The sequence below is a fragment of the Haematobia irritans genome, chromosome 3 (assembly GCF_050003625.1).
Source record: "Haematobia irritans isolate KBUSLIRL chromosome 3, ASM5000362v1, whole genome shotgun sequence".
Classification (NCBI taxonomy): domain Eukaryota; kingdom Metazoa; phylum Arthropoda; class Insecta; order Diptera; family Muscidae; genus Haematobia; species Haematobia irritans.
In genome coordinates, this window is record NC_134399.1 from 14098404 (window position 1) to 14120212 (window position 21809).

The window sequence follows — 21809 nt, forward strand, 5'->3', positions numbered from 1 at the left end:
ATATTTTTATTGGCCAAAGATGGCGGCTCAGGTGAGGAGTTACATTAATAACTGCACGTTGTGTAAAGAGATAAAAGCACCGAATAGGACTCTCAGGCCACCGATGAGCACAGAAATAGTTACCTTTCGACCCTGGCAGAAGATATATATCGACTTTCTCGGTCCATTCCCAAGATCCCGATTGGGGAATACTTTCATCTTCATTGTACTTGATCATTTTTCGAAATTCGTACTACTCAAGGCAATGCGAAAGGCAACCTCGGAGTTGGTCATAAGATTCCTGGAGGCCGAAGTATTTCACAAATTCGGAGTGCCGCAAATTGTTCACTCCGATAATGGAAAGCAGTTCGTAGCGAAGGAATTCGCTTCCTTTCTGAATAAGTACGGTTGCCAACACCTGCGAAATGCGCTATACTCTCCACAGGCGAACGCCTCCGAGCGGGTGAACCGCTCAATAGTGTCAGCAGTAAGGGCGTATGTAGCAGAGGATCAAAAGAATTGGGACAGACACTTGTCGGCGGTCGAAAGTTCGCTTAGGTCAACCTTACATACCGCAACCGGAGTTTCGCCATATTTTGCCTTGTTTGGATTACACATGGTCACTCATGCTAGTGCTTATGGATTGCTGGAGAAACTAGGGGCTTTAGAGGATGGGGAAATAGAGGTGTTGCCTAAGAGTAGTGTGTTGGGGCTAATGAGAGGCACTATAAAGGAGAATCTACATACAGCCTATGAAAAGAGCGCCAGGAAATATAACACACGCTCTCGTGAGATTAAATTTTTACCCGGACAGGAAATTCTTCGCCGAAATTTCATGCTCAGTGACGCGACGAGGGGTATAAATGCAAAGCTTTGCAAAAAATTTGTTAAATGCAGAGTGGTAAAACAAACAGGCAAGCATTTATATGAGCTCGAAGACTTAGGAGGCAAGCCCATAGGGGTATATCACGCAAAGGATTTGCAGCATATAGTCCCCACAAGGAGTAGATAAAGTGGCGAAGGTTTTATTAAATCTCGAAATATTCAAATAAGGCGATATGCACAGGTCCTGATCGACACCAATGAATACAAAATGAGTCTAAGGTGGCCTTGTTATCACCATTAATTCAAAATAATCCGAAGGAATTTTTTTTTGGATTTTTTTTTATGGTCTCACATATCCTGTAGTGTTGCAGTGAATGGATTGAGGCCAAATATTTATGGGTCAGATATATATTGGTGTTCCAAAAGTTACGAGATGTTCGGCATTATAATCGGAATTATGAATATGGACTATATAATTAGGGGTGTTTTCGATTCGCGAGAAATTTATTGCCTTGGTGTTATACTACTTTGTCCTTCATTGAATTTTCGCTCGGATGGTAGTGTTATGCCGGATTTATTGTTAATTCGTAATATTAATAGGGACACGGTGTCCTTCATATTGTGCGATCAATTTCGTGAAGGTACATCTTTCTTTTTCTTTCAATCGAGATCGTCATAAGCCATTTAAACCGATTTCAAGCGATTAGTTAATCCATGTTTTATCCGTGGCCTCAACCTGTATGGAATTCGATTTGGTGTACATTACCTAGATGTATAGTTTATGTATTCTCTAACGACCGCGGCATAGTCGATCCAATTGAGGCTGCAAGTAACTATCGAAATTTTACCCGGATACACAGTTTTCTATACGATCTTTTCTCTCGATTCAATTCAGAGTCATTTCGTTGATTGTAACATAGGCCATTTGAATGTTGGCGTTTCGGAAGAACAATGACTCAAGCCTAGGAATCGCAGAAGTAATGGATTATGTTAATGGTAATATACATTTTACGTTCAATTTTATATTATGTATAGCCCAGTGCCTGTGCGGTAAGTGACGATATTCCGCCGCCGACTTGTCTATGCATCTACTTATGCTGAGTAGATTAGAATAAAGTTTGAGCGGACGATGTTGTATTCTTACATGATCGCATCAGCGTTGTCACAACGAGATTTTACTTTGGATCAGATTTTGTCCAAAATCGGACCAGAATTTTCTCACGCGGACCAAATTTTTAATTGCGAAGGAGAATGATTTAAAACTTAGCTTATTGTTGTACATAGAGTTTATTGTTGTACATTTAAATAGTGAAATAAAACAGAAATGACTGACATGATTTAGGGCCTGTCATAGTAATCAAAAAAGTCGACTTTTCAACGGTTTTTTTTTTAGATTTGAGAAAATAGACTTTTTGAAAAGATCGAATTTTAAAGTCAATTCTAGATGACATCAATCGTCGGGATTCACTTAGAGGAGATTAAGGACCACAACGGTCACGCATTAGGTTCTACTGGCTTTGCCCTTGAAGACCCTACTGGAGATAATACTATAGATTAGCGAATTCTCATGCAATTGTCATTACGTCGTATCCATAGTTTTATGTGAAAAATGTGGTCCATATCGGTCCATATTCTTATATAGCTCAATCCTAAATTTCAACTTCTTGTGCATATTCGAATAGTGGGGTTAAAATTTCAAAAAAAAAATATGAAACCAACACCTAAAACGCTAAATTTTCATTAGATTTTTGGTGGTTGAAATGGTACCTGCAAAAAATTGCAACGCAGGCTCGCACACTATTTATATGGGATTCAACGGAGACGATATACTTACAATGAATGTAAGTGTTCTCCTCAAAATGGTGTTTACTAGTTGCACACAATCAATTGAGCACTCATACACAAGGACCTGGAATTAATTAACCTGGAACCACCGCCAGCCTTACTACTATACAATTACCATTCCAAATACTACTATACAATTATCGAAATATTTTCAACTATGTAGCATCTCATATATATATATATTTCATTTCACTTGATCATAATGGTTGTACTAGTACATCAACATTTCATTACGTACGAATATATGACACCATAATACACTCCAGTGGAAGAACCAAGGTAGGCTACCGATGGCATTCTTTTGCATTCCTTTGGGGGTCAGTCCTTCCTAACCCTATGCCGAAAGGCGTTTCCGGGCGTTGCATCAGGAAGGGTGATCTGCGAAATGTTGGAATATTTTGTTATTTGCGGGGCTTGTTTTGGCCGTGGCTGTGCTCTTATCCGGGTAGATAGTGGCTTTCATTTAGAGTTGGGGTGGCTGCTGCGCGGCAACGTTGTGGCTAGGCTGTGCTGTTATAGATATGAGGTCTAGAGAGCTCGTATGGGACACAGGGTCTGTCAACGATATTGACCAATATTCGGCAGAGTCAACGAATATTGGTTCAACTAGTATTTTCCGAAATTTTAATTTCTCTTGGAGCGCAGTTTTGCGAATTGTTTTGACAATTTATACTTTCTGCAAGATGGATGCCGATGTAAACAGCTAGTGCTGTGGTAATCAATAAGTAATCGGATGACTTAACACAGAAGTATTGGTGCTGGGTTAGTGAGGCACAATAGAGCGGCGGGCGATCTTAAACTCAGTGTGAACGGGGTGCCGACGCATGTTTATTATTAAGCCCGGCCTTTGTAAATACAGGGTCGCGGTTCTTCCCCACCTAGGGCGATAGCGGAACTTGAAGGTGATTGCTATTCCTTGGGAGTGTACTTCTGCAAGTTGGGTCTTATGGGATAGAATGCGAAGGGTTGGTTCCGTCGCTTTGAATTGACAAGAGCGGCAACGCGTTTTCTGACTGGAGGAGACTTTCGTCGGTATGGCTGGTTGGCGCTAATCGGATTTAGGGAAAATATTCCAACAAATAGTGCATTTTTTTTTATTGGTTGTCCTAATGGATGTGAGGACTATGTTATTGTACCTTGTTGGCGGAGATTTCCGACGCGGAATGTATGGAATCAACGATGTCGTGATTTGAGGGTTGTTGTTGACTTCCCGATACAGTTGACCACGACTAGCGTGACAACTGATCGGGTTTGTTATGTCAACACCCACCAGTCGATATTGCCGTTCGGTACGGTACGCTTAGGTGACTCAACTGTCGCTACCTCGATTACATATCATATACCGCCCGTAGTGGAGTTAATCGAGAGTGTAGACAAGGCACACCCGATAGTGGTTAGACAGAGACGGTGGGAAATGGTTGGAAGGAATTGACGTTTCTGTCAAGTGGCGGGAAGTAGTTTTTTTTTTCCAAGAAGAAGAATTGGTTGAGGTAGGTCGCAACCACGGAAAAGAGGCCGAAAATAAGATTTTGATTTTTTTGGAGTTAATCACGTGGCGATATTGGAGCGGCTTTTCTATATTGGTGAAGCGACTATCAATTACGAGTGTGCTGGAGAATATCTACTGCTGAAGGCACGAGATTGAGAAGGGTGCCCTACTGCCGGCTACTTGCAGCCAACTCCAGGTTAAATTTGCTTGGTATACTCGGGCGAGTCTTCGTCGAGGGACTCCATTGGTGGGAGGTAATCAAGAGGGCTTTGGAAGCTCACTCCCCTTTCTTGGAAAGGTTCATGCGGAACGTTAGCCGCGCGGCAGAGGTTGCAAGGTCTGATCAGTCATATCCCATTGTACATAAGGGTAGAGCCTAAATTTGAAGAAGTGGCAATTTTGTAAATTTGTGATCGCCAAGTGGGGCTCCGCACAGACTGTGGGTGATCTCGAATAACGGTCATTCTACCCCCACCCTTGACGGATAGGACACGTGGTGTACGTGATTTGATGAACCTTCGCGTCTACAAGACAACATTGCCATCATTTATCAGCGTTGGTTGGAGTACTCCGATTCCGGACCAGACTTATTGCTGGGTACATTTTAAACCAGGTAGGACGAAAACCGAGATTCGGGAGTATACGAAGCGTCACCTGTGGGTGCGACCCAGAAGCGAATCCTACGTAACGGAATCAAAGCTAGGACTTTATACAATACATTGACGTCACCGATTCATCAACATCTGTACGGTCTGTATGATCGTTGTAAACCGTATGTACACTTAGGTTACAGTAAGTAATTTGTCTGTATATATAAGTATATAGAGATTCGAATGTAGTACGTAAGATTGATACAAGTGATTATTTAAGCAAGGAAACATTTTAAATTTATTATCGTAAGTTGGTGAATGCAAATGCTGCGATTTAGTTTCCCATACTCATTAAATTACCAAAGACATCCGCTTTAAGTGGTCAGGATTTTTGATTGAATTGATAGACACAAGTTTATTCTCGCATATGGTGGTACAAAAATTAAATATTTTCGACCAGGATTTAATTAAGATATTTAGTATTACATTTTTACTTTGAGTGTGTATAACCATCAGTACTTGGGTTCCTAAAAGTAAGACAACGTGTTTAACTAAAGTCTAAGAGTCAACCGTAGTAGCAAAAGTCGATCGATTTAGGCGAATTGGATGAGTTTTCTTGTTATTTTCTGTTTACTTTTCATCTCACTTGTTCCCCAACATTCTGAATCACCCTCGGTGTAATACACATTGGAAGGAAAAAATAATAGCGTGTCATATTTATAAGCTTTTACTTCGTGTATCTTATTTCTAATAATATTGTTACGTTTTAAGATAGGATATATTGTTATTATAAATCGATGAAGAATTGATTACCCCTATACTTGAATTTTGACCCGATATTGTTTAAGCTCAAACGTGATATACATACCACCTAATTTGTAATTATTGGTTGGAATTCTAATTCACTGGCAGGACCTCTAAACGCGAAATAAGTTCTTTCTGATTTCGAAATGGAAATCGTTATTTTACTCAGCAGTGTATATATGGGTCTCATAGTGGGATAGAACCCCATCCATCAGCGAACCTTTTGTTATTACCCTAGATATATATTAGTTACTAATAGCATAAAAGTTTGATATGAATATTTTTTTTTTATTACTCTGAACTCAATTGGCGACCAATGTTTCTTTTCGAAATAAATGAATTCTAATGTATTGTAATTTGAATTGATATGCAATGATTTCTAATTAAGCGAATATGAGGTAATGTAGATTGGACCAGGGTTGTGGTATTTTCGGGGGCCCTCATGCTTATATGAGTGGTCCAAGGGGGTTGGTTCTTAAGCCACCCATAGGGAGGGCTGACTGGGGTTCAAACAACACCTGAATCCCGATGTATTTATTTACTTCGAAGAAAAATATACACCATAGGATGCACATGACCCAAACAAATTAGAAAGTGGTACGCTTGTGTTTTTTTTTATTTTTGTTGAGTGGCGTAGAATTGTTCTAGTGGTCGGCAAGGACTCCACGAGGGCTGAAGCGAAGCTGGTAGAGATTTCTGCGTACCACGAAACCGCCGATCAAGAGGACAACGAGAGCCTAGACGTGAATTGAATTGGATTGGCACCAATTTGCAGCTCTGGAACACACACAACAAAAAGTATCGCAATAGTGCAATTATTACGTGTCTTTTTTAATAAATTTAGAACGTCGCCAATAAGAGCCCTTCATTAATAATAGAATGATGTTGATTACAAGTGGCATGTTACATGTTGCAGCGTCTATCAGCCAGTGTTTTTATACTCGATGAAGGCAGCGTGTCTGTAAAAAATTAGAAAAACAATCACTTTATTCCATTTGGAAAGTCAAAAATTGTTCACCAATATCCCTTTTACAATTTTAGGCGAATGTTTTCAGCACTTCATTATCGATTTTATTTAAATAAATTATAAGAAGCTAGTTGCGCTTGGTGTTTGACAAAATATAAAATGACTCTTGTAACAATAGTGATGGCAACATACTTTCATGTACATTTCATACTTTTTCATATGCTTCCCCCATCACAGCTGGCGATTGTTGCAGTGTCACTTACGAGTCTGTGGTAGCGATGAGGATGAAATGGAACTTTGAAATGCTGACAGGGGTGTCATAATTACTTTTTTAAACATTTGTTTTCATTTCATTTATTTGCTTAATTTTGTAATTTAAAGCCATTATGCCACACAATATTGGCTTAAATTTTGTCTATATTATTTATTAGATAATGAAAAATAAGCCCGATATTAAACTACGAACCCCGAAAACAGTACCGTATACAAAAATAGAGATTATTCACAATAAAGCTTTATTGTGAGTGACGTGTACTTGGATGCCCTTATTTAGATAGACTTTTGAATCCAAATAATTGAGTAGCATCTAATGAATACTGGGAAAAGTAATCAGTAATCAAGACCGGTACTTGAATAATCGGCATTTTCTCAGCACAATTCATAGAAGAGGAAGGAATTTTTTATTGTGAATACGACTATTTGCCCAACCCATATTTCTTATTAAAAAAAGTAAGTAAATTAATACAATATATGCTACTTTGAAGTGAACACTATAAAAAACAAATAGTGAAGGTAACAAACTATAAAAAAAACAACAGCAAATAAATAAAATAGTGACGCAAAAAAGAGAAAATTCTAAAGTGAAAAATTGAGACATCATGAGCAATGAAAAAAAGAATCATGGCAGCGAAGTAAACGTCGGCGGCATTAATAATGAAGTCGGCGGCGAAGCAGTCAACAAAGAACTGATGGTGTAAATGGAGTGGGAAAACCGTTCGCCTACATTTTTCTAAAAACTCGACTTGGTTTCTTGTCTTTTGGTATTAATAGTAAATTGTGCAGCTTTGCCTTTTTGGCATTTAAATAACTAAGTAATCAATTAATAGAACTATATATTACTTTTTTTATTAAATATTAGTTTTGTCTTTATGAGGGACAGTGTAAATGTTTGGAATATTCTTGTGCTAAATTCCTTAAAACAGGTTTGGAAACCTATGGTTGACAACCCGTCGAAATGTAGCATTATTGGTAACTTCAAATTTTCGCTAATTCTTGTTTGTTCGTTTGTTGGTTACCTTAATATTTTTTTTATAGATTTGTTTTTGTGCTTCAATTCGCTATTCTACTTCTTATCACATTATCATGTAGTTTTTTCCCTACGGACGTGGTGGCGTCAATGTTGTGTGTATGTCTGAGTCATAATTGGAGGAGACGTCTATCGATCACAGTGCAAAATCGTTAGCAACTTCGTTTCTCTAGTGCTATTGGGGTGGCTTTGGAAAAACAAAACCTACCCAATGTCGATCAATTGCGTCTTTGTACGCTGAATTTTCACTCTTTATCTTCTGCTGCTATCACGCGCTGTATTTGTTTTTGGGCAAAGCTGTCGCGCCCTCCCAGCAAAAAACAATAAAAATTGATATCGTATGTATAGTGGATGCATTTTTATTTACATTATTATTATTACATATATCAATATATGAGTATATGGGTAAATGTTGGAGACTAAGCAGCATACAATTGTTATGGAGAAATCAAGTATGCAAGTCTCATAACTTTAGTTGTTGTAGTTTTCGTTACAATGAATTTTAAATTGTAGGAAGGAAGTGGAAAAAAGCTGGAAATGTTAATAAATACCAAATAAAAGGCAAGAGTCATAAATCGTTTATTCCAAATACATCATATGCCGAATAAGCGTTGATTAGTTTGCGTGAAGTGGGCGGCCACAAATTCTGATATACAGCAGCTTTCTCCATTCGCCATTGCAACCTTGATATGTTTTGATAAGATTCTAAAACCTATCTTTCTATACCCTAAACCCTATGATGGCGTCAAAATATTTCCTTGCGACAACATATAGCGATAGACACTCCTGAAAATCGAAGACGATCCTTTTTGGTCGAACTGTTATAACCACGGTATTGTCGTCAATAGTGGGGATATTATGGTAAAATTTAGCATAGAACTGTTGTTCGTCTGGATTTTATGGGAGGGATGTATTTGTATTTTAATATAATCAGTATTATTTCAGGCCCAAGAACCCAATCTATTGAACTGAATACCAAGAAATCTGGTATACTTTTCTTTTGCCCATGATTATACCCACACCACTAATGTCACAAGGGATAACATTGTGCAAAGAGATACGACATCGACACTCTAGACAAAAAATAACAAGCTGGCACAGGAATTATACAAAATGAACGTTATTGATAAAACCGAAAAGTGTAAACTAATAAGTAAAACTGCTAACGCCCCACGAATTTATGGACTTCTGAAGATTCATAAGGAAGGAGTCCCTGTAAGACCAATATGATCTTTTATAAATTTTCCCTTTTATGAACTATCAAAATATTTTATGAATATTTTGAAAAATTTGACGAAAGATTCCAAATATGATGTGAAGGACTCAATTGATTTTAAGAATAAAACCAGTAACATTTAGATTGATGACAAATAATGATTTCGTTCGACCTAACGATACACAAAGATACCGATGGATATTTTCATAGAAATTTTAACCTTTTTGTATCAAGGACTCAAAATATTTTGTGTGTGATGACAAGGTGTATGAACAGAGAAAAGGAATGCCAATGGGATCACCAGCCTCATCGATTATCGCCGATATTGTGATGGACGTACTCATGGACGCAGCGATGGAAAAATTGATCACAAAATATATAGAAGATCTGTTCTGTATTTTGAATAAAAATGACGCTCAGACTACTTTATCAGCTTTAAATTTATTTGATAGACAAATTCAATTTACGATGGAAACAGAAGAGGACAACAAGTTACAATACTTAGATACTATAATTCTAAGGGACGAAAATGTTATAAAAAATTAACAGGTATCAAAATCCAACAGCTACAGGAAGATTGATACATTTTAACTCAAAACATCCTAGACGAATCATATTGAATACGGCTACAAATTTTATAAGAAGAGTACACGATCTTAGCGATGATACATTACATAAGGACAACGGACTATATTACGATTAAATAATTTTCGAATAATACGATTGAATACCTAATTTAATTTGAAAAGGAAGGAAAACACATCCGACGTGACGTAATTGAATCCAAAATTTACAAACCAATAACATATCCCCTATTCTAAGAAAGATTTAAAATATATAAGATCAAGATGGAAACGAGATGGACCCCTAGCGCGTTTTGCAAAATCTCTTAGTATCACACTCTGCTACCGGTTTCGTACTTTTGTAACAAAAGGATGGGTACTGAAATTTTTTACTTGTTGTACATGGGCTAGAATTTGGTATTGGATTTTCTCTGTAATACTCCAGGAGTACTTTTAGAATTTCGTTTTAGCGATCCTTATGACATCCTCTTGTCCAAAATTGCTTATTTATTTATTTATTTATTATAATACAAAAGCCTATTGGCCAATAACGTTTTACAAAACAACTATATACCTAAGTAATATAAAATCACAATTCCTTGTATAACAAAAAAAAAATATATATATATAAATTTATATATAAATAAATCAATAAGTGAGATTCAGTTTTGGTTCCCCAACCAACAACAAACAAGTAACAGCACCTAAAATTTCTAGATATGAATCTACAAGAACTAATAATAAAAGGTCCAGATAGTTCGTGCTCAGATATCCATATATTATGATGATAAGGTATTGTAATGTTCAACTAACCTAAGACGGAAAACATTATTCGTATGGGAAAAAATGCGTAGATAATGTGGTAAATAGTTCCAGCAACTCGCTATTCTCACAACAAAAGATTTCGCATAAACTAAATTCCGAATTCTCGGAATAAATATTTGAGGATTGCGAGTAGATCTACTAAAGGTAAAGCTACGGTAAAGTTCTGCAGGGATTCCACTTTTTATAGTACAATATAATAGTCGAAGTAAACGAATATTCACAAAGGCAGTAAAAGAACAACCCAAAAACTTCTTAACGTACCCAGAAACATGGTCCCTTCGACGCACCGTGTATACATAGTCAATACAAAATTCTCATTAGTGCCAGAGAAAATCTCCAGGCTATATAAAATCTGCGATATCAATAGCGAATGTGCAACAGTTGTCTTTATTCATCATTATATATATATTATTATTTTTTTTCTTGCAAAATGTCTTAGTATCTCACACTGAAACCGGTTTCGTACTTTTGTAACAAGAGGATGGGTACTAGTACTGGGCTAGAATTTGCTATTGGATTTTTCCCTGTAATACTCCAGGAGTACATTTCGATAAATTTCGTTTTAGCGAGTTTCATGGCAGCTTCCCGTTCAAAATTGCTTATATTGTTGTTTTTTTACTAACAATAAAAGTTTTATATTCCATTTTATTTGCAGCTAACAAAAAACAATGCAGACTATAAAATGTGTTGTTGTTGGTGACGGTGCTGTGGGTAAGACGTGTCTGCTTATCTCCTACACAACCAATAAATTCCCTTCGGAATATGTACCCACCGTCTTCGATAATTATGCAGTCACCGTCATGATTGGTGGTGAGCCATACACATTGGGTCTTTTTGATACAGCTGGGCAGGAGGATTATGATCGCTTACGTCCATTATCATACCCACAAACAGATGTATTTTTGGTGTGTTTCTCAGTCGTTAGTCCCAGTTCATTTGAAAATGTCAAAGAAAAGGTAAGTCGAATATTCAACTTTTAAATGTTAAACCTAACCAAAGTCTTGAAGAGAGAAATGTGAAAAAGTCAAGTTTTTTTTTGCGTTAGACTTTTTGGAAAATGAGCATAAACTAATAATTCATAGAAATTTAAAATATTTTCTAAGTATTGGAACAAAAAAAAATATTACTTCAGCCTTATTCAAATGGTTTCTAAGGGGTTTTATGTTTATCTTAGCTTTTTTATCTATTTATTTTTTATTTGTTTAACTGATTTTACAACCAAGCCGAAATGGCCATATACGGTTACAGGGATACTCAAAATAAAGAATTACATTAAATTTACTTAAAAAAAATTATAAAAATAATTAGGACTACAATCAAGGACTGCAAAAACTTGACATATAATTACACCTTAATACTAAGTATATATCTTACTACTATATGTAGACTACGTAACAAAAACAATTTGATATATAAATATAAAAATTTAGGAATTGATTACTACTCTCAAATGCCTACTAACGCAGGTTATTAACCAATAAGTTTAATTATTTGCAACTAAAAATTTAATATTTTAAATATTATATATTTTTATGTTAACAATTTTTAATCCTCGAACTTATATATTTGAGTTATTTTATATTTGATTTCTAATTTTTGTTTTATATTTAATAAAAACTAACTAGGACTGCATAAACTTGACATATAGTTACACCTTAATACTAAGTATATATCTTAGGTTAAACAGCGTTGGGAACTACAATATGTAGACTACGCTACAAAAACAATTTGATATATGTATATAAAAACGCAACAAAACAAAAAATTAACTGATAATTAGGAATTGATTACTACTCGCAAATGGCTACTATAAATATGTACTAATAATATTGTTATATTATTTGCTAGACTTGTTTTTTATTTTATTTATTTTTTTTTTTTGTTTTAATATATTGTTTTTTTTTTGGCAATATCATGTAAACATGGTAATCGCGATTTACACAAAGCGATATTGCGCCATTTTTGAAATATTAATTGATTTCTTTATACCACACCGCACTCAGAATTTGATTTCTTGAACTATTTGAAATTTTCCCATAGGTCCATAATTTTATATAGTCTATTAGTCTCAATTTCGTTACGTTAAGTTTTCATGCGAGCTTCATTTTAAATTGGAATTGTCCATAAAGATCCAAAATTGTAGGTTGTTGTCTAATAAATAATTCAATGGCTATAGATTGGGTTGCAGAGATAGTCTGTTACTTCAGGCTCACTTAGATAATCAGTTCGGTACAGTTACAAGTCTAGTCCAGTTCTGATGAAAACGTTCTTCGACAGTTTAGTAGGCCAAACCCATACACAGATCCTTATGAATCAGAAAATTTATTCGAATATGTTAGGCAACAGATTATTCTAATAATTGTATTTCTGTAAATGTCTAGATCTAGTAAAATTTTTATTTATTTATTTATTTTTTAATATTAGTTTTTAATTTTATAAAAATATATATTATTATTATTTACTTACATTACGACATATCATTCTTATTTTAGTGGGTGCCGGAAATACAGCATCATGCCCAAAAGACACCCTTTCTGTTGGTCGGAACACAAATAGATTTGCGTGATGAAACCAGTACATTGGAGAAACTAGCCAAGAATAAACAGAAGCCCATTGGTATTGAAATGGGAGAGAAATTGGCTAAAGAATTGAAAGCAGTTAAATATGTTGAATGCTCTGCATTAACACAGGTAAGATACGGAAAAACATATTCCCTGCCAGGGGGTTATTAATATCGTTTTTATTGAAATATTTAGAAAGGACTTAAAAATGTATTCGATGAAGCAATTTTAGCTGCATTGGAACCACCAGAACCCGCCAAGAAAAAGAAGTGCAGATTCTTATAATTTTTATGTGTATTATAATTTATTGAAAATAACACAAGATACACGCAATCATAAATTCTAAAGCATAACAAAACCCAACTATTGGATTTAAAAATAAACAAAAAAAGAAAAATGTAATTTGAAAGCGTCATAATTTGATAATTAAATTTTGAAAATGAACAGCAAGCAGGAGATTATTATACTGGAATATGTCTAACTTTTTGTATAAGTAATATTGAAACCAGCTGTAGATAACCTACAACACACATACACACAATAATCATTTGCAATGAGAATCTTTGATAGTCCTAAAAAAAACAGTGGTTTAATTAACACCAACATTATAATACGTAATGTTAAAAAATATCTATTTTTAGAAACACTACAAATTATCAAAATTCGTACATATAAAAAAAAACACACACACACTCCTAAATGGTGGTACCAATAATTTATCTCCTATAACATTGAAATGAATAAATAACAGCAATTGCAATAATAAAAAACGCAACATTTAAATGATTTATTTGTCATTGATAAATCTATAATAAGAGGAGCAATTTTTATTTAACAAAACAAAACAAAAAAATGAAGCCTACACAGTTTTGCTATTAAAGAAAACTTATTGTTAAAACAAATACATAATAACATCAGTCATTTAATTATTACAAACATATATACACACCCATAATGTATACACTTACATATATACAAAGCTCTTTTTCCTTCTCCCCTCTGGCGTTCTTTTTTTTTCAAATTTAATTTTTGCGCTTTTAAATTGCGTGTATAAGCGTTAAGTTAAACCACAAAGAAATATTTTTTTATTAATCATTCAAAACACAAAAAGTGCATAAAATAGAAAAACAAAATAAACCGAAACAAAATGATTTCTGGTTCGTCACACTGAACTAATGCATTTTTTATTTAAAACAAGAAATATATAAATATATATTAATCATTAATAATATTAAACAAAAGCGAAAAAACATATTTTTATATATACAATTATCAATTTTTACATTATATTTTAGTTCTAGACATTGTAACTATTGATTTCAGATATAATAAAAGTATAAAAAGCAAAAACAATAAAAACCTAAAATTTAAAAATTAAATTGTTCATTTGATTTGTCTAATTTGAATGGTTTGTTCTAATTTTAATGGTTCGTTCTGATGCCAGTTTGTTAGCTTTGAGCCATCAAATGATATAATTTTCCCATATTTTTGCTAATTTCCCATTAATACATTTATATCGTTAATTTGCTGGACACTACTTTCGACACCCATATACATATATAGTTGATATACAGCAAGAAATAATTACGTTTCCAGTAATAAATTTGTGTATACTTATGACTGAATTTCAATGTCGGCACCTTAAAGTATGCAAATATTTTTGCTAATTTCTCATTAATACATTTATATCGTTAATTTGCTGGACACTACTTTCGACACCCATATACATATATAGTTGATATACAGCAAGAAATAATTACGTTTCCAGTAATAAATTTGTGTATACTTATGACTGAATTTCAATGTCGACACCTTAAAGTAGGCAAATATTTCGCTGGGAATTTTGGGAACATTCAGCCATGGGCAGTGTTATGGTGTTTTCTTTTCTGAAAAAAGTGCTTTGCCTTCATTTTGTCTGTACAGAATGCGCATTTTTAAAATGTTACCAGCAACCTAAAAAAATGCTATCATTTCAGCGGGCAGAAAAGAATTCAAGGAAGGAAACAGGGCAATCGCAGCACTCTCGTTTGTTGGCAGTGCTGAAAATGCCCGTAATTTGCCCCTATGCGTGGCGATATTTTCACAACAGAATTCGAAGCCTTTTCGCACTTTTGCCTGTTTTTTTAGAAAAGAACCTAAAAAGTACATTTCCGGGCAAAATGCAAAAAAAGTGCGCATTTTTTACAAGAAAAGAAAACGCCATTACATTTTTATGTCAAATTTGTCACATTTCGTTTTTTATGCATTGACTCGTTTGTTGAGACTTTTTTGTTATGCCTCTAAATGCAATACTTTTTATATGCCAACTTTTTACCATAATGTGCTCATTTTCGAATTATTTACTTTTAGTATAATATATATTTTAAATGTTTATCCTGAATCCCAGTAATATGGATGTGATCGTTGATTTATTAGAGCCTATTTCTGTATGTCGAACGAGCTCTATCGATAGACTGAAATGGAGATAAACAGCTGAATTTATAACCAAAAATCAGCTGTTTCTATGCATTTCAGTCGATCGATAGAGCTCATTCGACATACAGAAACAGGCTATTAATATATGTTCCCAATACTGTTATTATGAGCATCTTTGCTTCACAACCCATAATTTTTCAAGCAAACAATTGTGCCGCCTGAAAATATCCATAGAAAATGTTCTATAGTATCTAACTGTTACGTCCAAAGATTGATTTTTCAAGGCAATAGAGAAAAAATGTTTTTAGTTTAATTTATATTCAATTTCGTAAAAAATATAAAATTCATATTTTTCATCAAAAAAAAAAATTTTGTTTATTGTTTTTATCATTGTGACTCCTTATTTTACGAATTTACACCACTTTTTTGAAATTCTCAACGGTAAAGTATGCTCTCAAGGTGCTAATTACGGCATTCAATCTCTAATAGAAATCTAAATAGCTTATCAAATTTTTGAACTCACCATTAGGCATTGCCTGGCCACGTGAAATTTCGTTTTTCCTTAAATATCTCAACAATTATTCAACTTCAATGTTGAATATTGAAAATCAGTCTATATAGACATGAAAAACACTCGGAAACAAGACAATAGGACATTTTGCGACAAGGTTTTTTTATTTGTTTCGTCGCCTATCGTATTGTTTATGTTTACACCAGAGAATGAAGCCGACCCATTTTTGTCGGCGGCGGCTGATACTAATTTTTTGCCTCCGGCGGCGGCGGCTTGACGGCTAAGTCGACATAAATTTGTCTTATCGGCGGCGGACAATTATCCATAATAAAATCAATTTGATGTTATCCGAATGGTAATGAGATTAGTTGTACAACTTATCTTACAATCACATTTACATTTAATTCAAATGTTCTGAGCCAAATTTTTGCAGAATATATAGCAACTTGATACGGGCGGATTTTGGGTGGAAAGTTTAACATTTTGACAAAAAATGCAACCATTATTAATAATTTTTTCTGATTCAAATCAATATTTTTGATTAATTGGCGGCTAACTTTGAGTCGAGATGAGTCGACAAATTCGGCGACGGCTTCGACTGGTAAAAACTAGTCGGCGGCGGCTAAAATCGGCGGCGCGACTCAGCGGCTTCATTCTCTGGTTTACACACTATGCTTTTACGCAGATGAACGATATATTTTCATGTGCTACTGGAACATGTGCTCATAAAAAAATGTAAAGAGTTGGCCACACTGGTGAACTGTCAATAACACTTATGTTTACATTTAACAGCTGTATGCAAACATTTCGTAATATTTATTCGTATGTTGGGGTTGGATATTTGAATTTAAGTATTTAGATTAAAATTTTTGAATTAGAAAAAATGTATCAAAGCTTTAAGGGTGTTACTACAAAAAGTGTATTTCTATATTCCGCACGTCGTACACTTACCGTAATGGGAATTGAGACTTCATGTGATGATACCGGCATAGCTATTGTAGAAAGAAAAGATAACAATAACACGGTTTTGGCGAATGTTTTGAATTCTCAGCAAAGTTTTCATATAAGGTAAGCTATTAATTATTTATCATTATTATTTTGAATCTGAATAAATTCTATTTGGCGGTATGTTATATCGTTAATTTGTGAAGGGGTTTATCTTACACCCAAAGAAAAAAGTATGTAAGCAATGGTAAACGATCTGTCTTGTAAAGTTGTTTTATTTGTTTTTTACATATTTCAAAAGAATAACCTCAACAAAAAATATCTATCAAATCGATCCAGACAAAGCTCCAATATATTTCCCAAACATTGTTCGACATATTACTATATGCCCCATATATTTCACATTTGGAATTATAAAAGTATGTAGATCATTTAGTCCCGTCTGTATCTGTAGTATGGGTATTTCCTTATTATAATATCGTCAAGTGCTAAAGTTCGTTTCCTTTCATTGTTAAATATTTTCAGATACGGTGGAATAATACCACCTCGGGCACAGGATTTACATAGATCGAAAATCGCAAGCGTATATGAACGTTGTCTGGAGGAAGCAAATTTAAAACCGGAACAAATTGATGCTATTGCGGTCACAACTAGGCCAGGTAGGTTGACGTTTAGTTCGAATTATAGTGGAGGAAATTACTTAATAAACGCTCAAAGAGGCAAATCGGCTACGATAACTACTTATCAGACAACCCATTGTATCAACTACCTATTCATAAATAATAATAAGATATGTCATTTAAGTAATGTTTAATAGTTTTTGTATACACTCGTCCTCATTATCCAAAGTTTTCCATTATGCCCTACCTTTTTTGCCACTCACTACTTTTTTCAGGTCTACCACTCAGTCTTATGGTGGGGTTGCGTTTTGCACGTTATATAGCTCGTACCTATAATAAACCATTGGTTCCTGTTCATCATATGAAAGCGCATGCTTTGCAAGCAAGGATGGAACACGATATTCCCTATCCATTTCTTTGCCTTCTGATAAGCGGGGGCCATTCCCAGTTATGTTTTGTTCAGGACCCCGATACGTTTTTTCTATTAGGCGAAAGTTTAGATGATGCACCAGGTGAAGCGTTTGACAAAATAGTAAGAAGACTACGGTTGTACATTAATCCAGCGTATCAAAAATGGAGTGGAGGACAAATTGTTGAAAATGTGGCTAAAATGTCACAAAATCCAAATGCATTTGAATTTCCCTTACCTTTGGCCCGAATGAGAGATTGTAATTTTAGTTTTGCTGGCATTAAGAATAATTCTTTTCGGGCAATAAAACGCCAAGAATTAAAAGAAGGTGAGAATTCAAAAAAATAGATGATAGATTTTTAGATACGAAATATATAAATCCCTTTAAATTTTACAGGTTGTCATCCAGATTCTGTTATTAGTAATTATCCGGACTTTTGTCTTGGTCTTCTCAATGCTGTTTCGCGTCACCTTATGAATCGCACTCAAAGAGCATTAGAATTCTGTATAGAACGTCAGCTATTTAAAGAGACTGCAGCTAGATCTGTTGTGGTATCAGGTGGAGTAGCCAATAATGATGTAATTTTTAATGATATATCTCATTTGGCTGCTCAGTATGAATGCTCAACATACCGGCCATCGAAAAAATATTGTTCAGATAATGGTGTAATGATAGCTTGGAATGGCATTGAACAAATTATGCACAATGAGAAATGTCTAAGAAAAGACTATTATAATATTGATATACAAGGAAAGGCCACGTTGGGTGAGTCATTGTTACGTGATGTTGCAGAGGCCAATATCAAATGCAAATGGATTAAACCCTTAAGAAGTTGACACTGGTTAATTTTTGGCTAATATTTATTTTTGTGTTCTACAGAATCGTACTTACAAGAGCCAACTATGAACGATAATAATGAAAAATTTTATTTTTTATGGTTACAGTTGAGGGGACACTTTCATCAAAAATTTTGCATTCGTTTGCATTCTGTCGTTATATAATTTATAAAATATTATAATAAATATTATTCAATAATAATAATAATAGTAATATTGGAATTATAATGCACGAGTTACAAAAAAAAAATGATAGGTATGGGCTTAAAATCTAATGGGCGAAATACATTTTTAACGTTCATAGTAAACACGATAATATAGCTTTTTGGAACGCCATATGCTATAGCTATTATCAAATTTTAAAAGATAAACACCCTCACCGGGATATGTGTGAGAGCCCACGTATACTTCATTGAAGCATTCACGTCGGTAAATGGGGACAATTATTGAAATTGGTGGTTTTACAGGAGAATTATTTGCCAAATTCATACGATCATTGGCCAAGGATCCACATTCCAAGTCTTCGTTGGTCGATAGATAGTCGCCTTCATCCATAAATTCATCATCATCGTCACTGTCACTTACATGGACAGTTACTTCTTGAGATACAGGCTTGCTCCATTCAAAATAGATGCCAAAACCAATATCGTAGTTATCGGTTGCAAATTCCCAAAATATGGACTTGCCATTAAGATTTGTTGGCACGCGGACCTACAAAAGGAATATTAAAACACAAAATAAATAAATTGGGAATTCCACGATGAATTATAAATAAATTAACAGTAACAGTATTTTTTTTACTTTCAGCTGCCCCATTCCATGGTATATTTACCGTTACAGTGTCTCCATGTCCTATTGTTATAACACCATCTCCATCTCCAGCAGAAACTTCAATTTTGAACTCTTCAATATCTGGCCTAGTCCAAATTTTTGCTGGTTGTATCAGTACATAATCATCATCATCCTCGTTAGGGTTTTGTAGGTGTGGGTTATCATCATGTTGCTGTTGGCCATCAATAGATAGTTTAGCTATATCTTTTGTCAAATCATCACTGTTTGTCTGTGTCCCTCCTTCAACGTCGTTACTATCTTTTTTCGTCATATTATTATTAGTGGAATTATCAGCGTTATGATTTTGCATATGCAATTGTTGCATATATTGATGATAGTGCTCCTGTTGTAGTTGATGTATGAGAACAGCTTGTTGCTCTGGATTACCAGGAAATTGTTTTTCGGCATAGGTCTAAATGAAGAAATAAATAGATACTCCTTGAAATCATTATAGTAATATAATAAATCATTATTTTATGGCTCTATCAAAGATATATATGTGATGATCCCGAAGAAGTCTCCTAGTTTAAAGAGAAAAAACTGAACGATCAGCCGATTTTTCAGATTATCATTAAAATTCCCAAAGGGATTATGTGTTATTCATGGTCACCTACCGACCATGCTGGTAAGGAAGGGCTTCACAATGGTCATTTTACAAACTCGATACAACGAGACTTTCTTTGTCAACAGACTTTTTTTTTATCTGCCGAGCATATTGGCTTTCAACTTTTATGTTTTTTTTTATTCAATAAAAAGAGTTTATTGATATTTTAACTAGTCTTCTACCTCTATTAAGGACATGTTTCACTGTTATAACACTTGGTGGAAGGGACAAGAATTTTGAAATTTGGAGTTTACTTGTAGCAAACAATACCACACATTTTAAGGTATTATGCAAACGTATATATACATACCTATAGCAACATACCACACTGTCCAGTGTAAATCAATGGAGCGACCTCAATATTAATATGTTAGATGATTCGAATGATATGTTAACATACGAATACTTCAATCAAAAACTTTAGAATGTAATATGTAACAGAATTACTTGGACAATGTGGGTTACCTACATTAATAATTTACCGCAACTAACCCCGCATTGTCAAATGCGGTTAATATGTTGACCCAATTCAATGAAGTGCCGCATGCACAATAAACAATAACAGGCGACCACGCATACACAGTTGATATGTGTTTATTGTCGGTATTCATATTCTTCAACATACCTTAAACTGTTGATATGTTTGTTTATTTAGTGCATCCTGTAATTGCCGTCTTTGCATTTCTTCTTTGTATCCTTCCTCCAAGAGCTCTTGCTGTTCCCGTTCTCTTTGCTCTTTTTCTAGCTTTTCCTGTTCCATACGTTTTAATTCTTCTTTAAGAGTCTCGTCACGATTTTTCCGTACAGCTTCTATGTATGGGCGGAACGAACTACACATTGACTCCAACAAATCAATAAAGCCCTCCATAGCTTGTTCTCTTGAAATGTCCCCCAACATTTGCCAGTGTAGGCGGCGATCTTTGCCTATAACATCAAGTACACCCAACTCGGGAGCATCCTTGGGATCGAAAGGACCACATGAAGCTTGTTGCTTAAATGCAATTAGTTTTAGATTGTCCTCGTATGACAAATGAATTGCTTTTCCAGAGTTTTCTGCAATGGAATATGATGTGTTATTATATACACACCCTCCATACATACTTGGGTTTTGTTTACTTACGTTTGTAGAACTGTAGGGCCATTCTATAAAGCTCTAGTAATGGGAAACCCCATTTTTCTAGTTCCTCTACATTTTTATCCATTATTTTGTCTTTTTTTGTGTGTTTTCAGATTTTTTTAATATAAATATATTTTACACCTCGACACAAAAACCTATTGCGGTTGGATCGTCATAATGTGGATAACAAATAATAGACGAACGAAATTAGCTAAGGTAATTTGGCAAACTATGATGATGACAATAAAACCAGTTTTAGTTGTGAAGTTACAACGATTGGAACTCGGAACTTATGTTACTCCACTTAATATTTCTAGTAACTGTTGTTGCTTATTTCCTGTCAGGCTGGCAGACACAAGTAGTGTTGCCAATACTCAAGAAAATTTATAGCAGTTTGTTGTTATTGTATTTATTCTTTTAAATAATAACGATAAAATAAAAATTTTGAATAAGTTTTGCATACAACATATTTTCAAAGGTTTGTGTGTATTGCAAGTGGACTACAACTGACATAAAATTGCAGTAGTTTTTCAGCCGTGTTTCTCTTATT

At 34.5% G+C, this 21809-nt stretch overlaps 3 protein-coding genes across 5 annotated transcripts; 2 read left to right on the forward strand and 1 right to left on the reverse strand.

Annotated features, from left to right (window-relative positions):
- Positions 1–7079: 7079 nt before the first annotated feature.
- Cdc42 (Cell division cycle 42) lies at positions 7080–13740 on the forward strand. 3 transcript variants are annotated; one of them, XM_075302212.1, is made up of 4 exons: positions 7080–7228; positions 11065–11365; positions 12902–13099; positions 13166–13740. In XM_075302212.1, exons 2-4 carry the CDS (start codon positions 11078–11080, stop codon positions 13253–13255), a joined length of 576 nt encoding a protein of 191 aa, XP_075158327.1. In that variant the 5' UTR covers positions 7080–7228; positions 11065–11077; the 3' UTR covers positions 13256–13740. The 3 variants fall into 3 exon arrangements, with proteins under 3 accessions (XP_075158327.1, XP_075158328.1, XP_075158329.1); XM_075302213.1 differs by lacking the exon at positions 7080–7228 and adding an exon at positions 7454–7590; XM_075302214.1 differs by lacking the exon at positions 7080–7228 and adding an exon at positions 7988–8143.
- A 2953-nt stretch (positions 13741–16693) lies between these two features.
- Positions 16694–18915, forward strand: Tcs4 (Threonyl-carbamoyl synthesis 4). The gene is made up of 4 exons (XM_075302211.1): positions 16694–16964; positions 17367–17500; positions 17737–18198; positions 18268–18915. The coding sequence occupies exons 1-4, from the start codon at positions 16780–16782 to the stop codon at positions 18705–18707; spliced, it is 1221 nt and encodes a 406-aa protein (XP_075158326.1). The 5' UTR covers positions 16694–16779; the 3' UTR covers positions 18708–18915.
- On the reverse strand, positions 18714–21624 carry LOC142231575 (Golgi resident protein GCP60). Its single transcript, XM_075302210.1, has 4 exons — positions 21263–21624; positions 20768–21195; positions 19540–19950; positions 18714–19418 (listed from the first exon to the last, which is right to left on the reverse strand). The coding sequence occupies exons 1-4, from the start codon at positions 21342–21344 to the stop codon at positions 18999–19001; spliced, it is 1341 nt and encodes a 446-aa protein (XP_075158325.1). The 5' UTR covers positions 21345–21624; the 3' UTR covers positions 18714–18998.
- Between the last annotated feature and the right edge of the window lie 185 nt (positions 21625–21809).

Bases quoted from the DNA above. Each gene is read 5' to 3' on its own strand.
- Cdc42 (XM_075302212.1), top strand. From the start codon at position 11,078: ATGCAGACTATAAAATGTGTTGTTGTTGGTGACGGTGCTGTGGGTAAG. The intron at 11,366-12,901 runs GTAAGTCGAATA...TTCTTATTTTAG, and splicing joins TTGAAAATGTCAAAGAAAAG to TGGGTGCCGGAAATACAGCA. The intron at 13,100-13,165 runs GTAAGATACGGA...TGAAATATTTAG, and splicing joins AATGCTCTGCATTAACACAG to AAAGGACTTAAAAATGTATT.
- Tcs4 (XM_075302211.1), top strand. From the start codon at position 16,780: ATGTATCAAAGCTTTAAGGGTGTTACTACAAAAAGTGTATTTCTATAT. The intron at 17,501-17,736 runs GTAGGTTGACGT...TACTTTTTTCAG, and splicing joins TGCGGTCACAACTAGGCCAG to GTCTACCACTCAGTCTTATG. The intron at 18,199-18,267 runs GTGAGAATTCAA...TAAATTTTACAG, and splicing joins ACGCCAAGAATTAAAAGAAG to GTTGTCATCCAGATTCTGTT.
- LOC142231575 (XM_075302210.1), bottom strand. From the start codon at position 21,344: ATGGATAAAAATGTAGAGGAACTAGAAAAATGGGGTTTCCCATTACTA. The intron at 21,196-21,262 runs GTAAGTAAACAA...ATTCCATTGCAG, and splicing joins GGCCCTACAGTTCTACAAAC to AAAACTCTGGAAAAGCAATT. The intron at 19,419-19,539 runs GTAAATATACCA...TTCCTTTTGTAG, and splicing joins GACATGGAGACACTGTAACG to GTCCGCGTGCCAACAAATCT.